General features: G+C 39.7%; 1 protein-coding gene across 1 annotated transcript in view; it reads left to right on the top strand.

The window, feature by feature from the left end:
* Positions 1-1,261: 1,261 nt before the first annotated feature.
* The window catches only part of anxa1a (annexin A1a), a gene marked incomplete at its 5' end in the record, with an annotated part of 10,960 nt that continues 7,703 nt past the window's right edge, over positions 1,262-4,518 (top strand). Inside the window, one exon of the mRNA XM_084323197.1 lies at positions 1,262-1,363. Coding sequence (XP_084179323.1) covers positions 1,262-1,363 — 102 coding nt within the window. The remainder of the gene's footprint in view (positions 1,364-4,518) is intronic.

The following is a 4,518-nucleotide window of genomic DNA, read 5'->3' as shown; positions in this document are numbered from 1 at the left end:
CTTCCAGGGGACGGCTTGCAAGTAGCAGAGAATGCACTACCACTGCATATCCCGGAAAGTGGCTTGCATTCCAGAAATGGTGTGGTGAGAGAAACACTGACCCGATTTCTTGACCTGGTCCTTGCTTATCTCCAGTTGCTAGTGCAGAAGCTCTCCTTCTCTACTGTGAAGGTCTATGCTCCAGCCATCTCTGCTTGTCACAAGGGCTTAGATGACAAGCCATTATTCAAACATCAAGTCAACTAAAGCCCATTGTGTGCTGTCCGCTTTGTCAGTCCATCCAAGCTGTCTAACCATCACCGGAGACGGCAGTGGGGCTATGCTAAGTGTAAATGCAGCTATGGTTAACAGTTGGTTAATATAGTTATATTCGCTTACAATTTTATATGTTTATTTTGCACATTAATAATAATACACATGATTGTATTTCATTGTATTTCATATGGGTTTATATAGATATATGAGTGGCGCATGATTTCTTTTTGTTTGTGCAATTATTTTAGTCTCACGAGACTTGGTTCCATTTAATATCCGGTGACATGTTTCCGCCTTCCTTCTCGCTTGAGTCCCAATATGACTGGAGGGATGGCTATATTGACTTTGCGGTCAATTCCAGCAAGTAAAAGATAGTTGTCTACAAGACAACTTAACAAGACAATCTAACAAGACAAAGACTAAAGACACAACACCAGAACGTATCGATGTTCTCTTATACTGGCACGCAGCCAATAAAGTATTGATTGCTATGGATGATGATTTTGGTTATATGTTGACGGTTGATGTTTAGCTATGTTTTTGATGGACTTTCTAATGGTAATGGTATCATTTGTATGTTGTACAGATTTTACGGTTTGGATGGAGATTGGAGAAAGCTTCATTAAAATCAGTTCAAGAAATGTACTTGTGTTAATTGCGTCGTGCCTGAAGGATGTCACACTAAGACCTAACCCCACCTTCATCCCCTAAGAACATCAGTAGTTATTTTCATTCTAGGGACATTGTCCTGCAGGTTTTTACCCTCCTCCCCATGCGGGTGAGAGGGAGAAACACCACCACCTACTGTGTCCAGTGCATGTGCTATGGTGAGTGGGCCGGTGGGGGCCTGCTTTAGTGTAGGCAAAATAACTGCCTTCAAACAGCCAGTGAGAAAGGCACTGTTTGGAGAGTGATCTGTCACTGGCCGACTCACCATAGCACGTGCACTGGACATGGTAGGTGGAGGTCTCACAGACAATGACCCTCGGTGAGAATAAAGCACATCATGAACTACAATGGCAGCAACACCACCACCACCGTCAATGCTGATGTCAATGCTGATGCCTCGCTGGCAGAGGAGCTAAATAGTTTCTATGCCCCCTTCAAGGTAAATAGGCCACACACAGTTACACTGCCCCCCCCCCCCCCCCTCCCACACTCTCTCTCTGCAGGAGCACCAAGTGAGACGTGTGCTCGGGTCGGTGAACCCGAGAAGACCTGCTGGTCCTGATGGAGTACCAGGGAAAGGGCTCAAAGCATGTGCTCACCAGATCTCCGGCATCGTCATACTGTTTATCTATAATTTATTATTATTATTATTATTATTATTATTATTATTATTATTATTATTATTATTATTATTATTATTATTATTATTATTATTATTTTATTATTATTATTTTATTATTATTATTATTATTATTATTATTATTATATTATTATTATTATAACATTATTATTTTCACCACTGACACCTCATACAGACTACATCTACAAGTGACATTGATGGGTTCAGCCCACAGCCACGCCTTTCCAACAAGCATTCATCTGTGTGTGTCTATGAGACTCAATGGCAGAGTTACTACAAAGTAAATGAGAACATTCAAAGTAAATGATAAGATTCAGCATAGATATAAATTTATTTTACATATTGCATGCATGAAGATATTTACATCCAGTATCCTGACTACTAGAATGTCAAAGTTTGAAAGCTCCCAGAGTTTGTATTATGAATCTACATACTTCCATAATTATGTCTCAACTCCCATACAGCCAGGCTTTATTTGAGCTCTTTTTAGTTTTAGTTTTAGTTTTTGGGTGTATAACAATATCTGTCAATTCAACCTTTTTTGCAGTAAAATTCGAATCCATTTCATATATGGGAGACCTTAGAGATGAGGAGAAACGTGCTTTGTTCTACCTTCGGTAGGGGTATCTAAATATTTGGGGGCATTCACTAGCCTACTAAGAATCAGTATTCCAACCACCACTGAATCTCAAACTAGACATTTACTGTCAGTGGCTGACAGCAGGTAAATAAATGCCCCTTATCTGTCAAACAGTTTGACAAAAAAAAAAAAAAAAAAACGGTGGTCACTACATGCCACACATGATGTTTGAGAGTCACATGAATGGCCTGGGAGGAGTAGGGAAAGGATTGTTGAGAAATATAAATGGTGTTCATATAGTTTTACGTGTCACGAGGATGTTACAAAGTAACTGCACATTTGAAATGTCATCATGACCAGGCAAGCCATTCCTCAATGACTCAATTACAGCAAAGCTACCCCTCAAGATAAATATAGTTTGGTTAACTAAAGTTACTTTGAAAACGTTTTTCTTTTTATTATACATGACTGTATAATATACCACTCAATTGAATTTATTTCAAAGTGCATTTCTCATTTTAATAGCTGCCTACCAGTCTGATGTGAAGCAACACCAAATAACCGTATCTTGGTTTTCTTCACAGAAAAAATAACAAGGAATGTTTTCTGTTGCATACAGTATGTTTTGCACATTCTTAGCAGGTGAATGTTGAAAACTTGAACCTTTTAAGGCTGTTTACCAACTAACAAGCAGAATCTCTTATTTATAAGACATGAGAAGTATCTTAAAGTTCTTGTTCTTTAATAAACATAAAATAGTTTGTAGTTCCAATAGTTAACTACACCTTAAAAAAACAACTATAATCACTATGCACATTTGATTTTAGTTGAAGTACCATAAAGCTACTGCAAAATGTAGTTAATGGTAGAATAGCGAATACAGAATGGTCAAACAGCGACAATCTAGACAAAAGAGCCACGCTTGGTATTGCATTTTGTTTAAATTTTTTGTTTTTGTCTACTGTAAGTGGGAGTTGAGTGGGGATAGGGTGAGAGGTTACTACTGCTGGCCACACTTCAGACTCTGCCAAGAAAGATCTGGAGAAATTCCCAGTAAAATAAGTTACTAAACTCCAACCAACACATTAGACCAAAACAAAAGAAAAGCACAATACCAAACAGAGCTCTTTTGCCCAGAGGTCGCTCTTTGACAGCATTACAGATTATACCTTTAACTGCTAGTTTAATTACATGTAGTGAAACTACTCCCCAATACTACAAATGGGACAATGGGTTCATGCTGTTTTTACCATGTTTTTCACAAATTCAATTGGATGTGGTGGTCATACTGTAGGTTTGCGTCAAATGACACATTAAAATATTTGTTGATTAAAACTATTAGACTTATCACGATCACACAAAGCATCTACTGTGTGAATCCATAATATACTGTCTTTCAGCTATTTGGCTATACTGTGTAGATAGGAAGTGCACACTCTTATCAGCTTTAATCGCTTCGAGACAATCTTTTAACCTTTTTTCCTTTCTTTTCTTTTCTTTCAGTTTCCATAAAAGCCTGCACTCTTTCCCACTGGCCATCATACCTTATCAGTGAAAAATGCCACACTCTGTCCAAAGACAACACACTGTGCGGTCAGTGGCCTGCGTGACCTCATCTCTTTCCCTCCACATTCACACCTACAGTATTCTTCTGTTCTCCTCCTCCTACACACTCTCATCATACAGTATTATCCTCCCATCCACTCTTTCTCACAGATGTACTGTACACACACACACACGCACACACACACACACACACACACACACTCTCTCACACACACACACACACACACACACACACACACACACACACACACACACACACACACACACTCTCTCACACACCCACACACACACACACACACACACACACACACACACATACACACGCACACGCATACATACACACACACACACACTCTCACACACACACACACACACACACAGACACACACACACACACACACACACACACACTTTAATACTTTATTTGGTTCCACAAATTATATTACATAAACAGGGAATCAAATGTATCGGGGCCAAGCAGCACTGAACACTTAAGGGACACATAGCACCTCCTTCTCCACGCGGCTAAGCTGCCAATAATAGCTGAGACAGAGCAATATTTGACTATTTGTTTGGCTTTTCTTTTAGACATTGCAGCAATTCTCAGACCGGTCATGGTGCATTTGTGTACATGGCCAAGACCTCCGAACACAAGTACACTATATCTACACCTATACCCAAGGTCAGCCATCACACTGAGCAGTGGTTGGTATTTGATATACTTGTCCCGGAAGGCCTGGTCCATGTACAGATCAAAGGTACAGCCTACTTCTATGACCAGCACCTCCCTGTGGACACACACACACAC

Source organism: Notolepis coatsorum, assembly GCF_963971535.1.
Source record: "Notolepis coatsorum genome assembly, chromosome: 10".
NCBI lineage: Eukaryota > Metazoa > Chordata > Actinopteri > Aulopiformes > Paralepididae > Notolepis > Notolepis coatsorum.
This window is presented reverse-complemented; position numbering and strand designations above follow the sequence as displayed.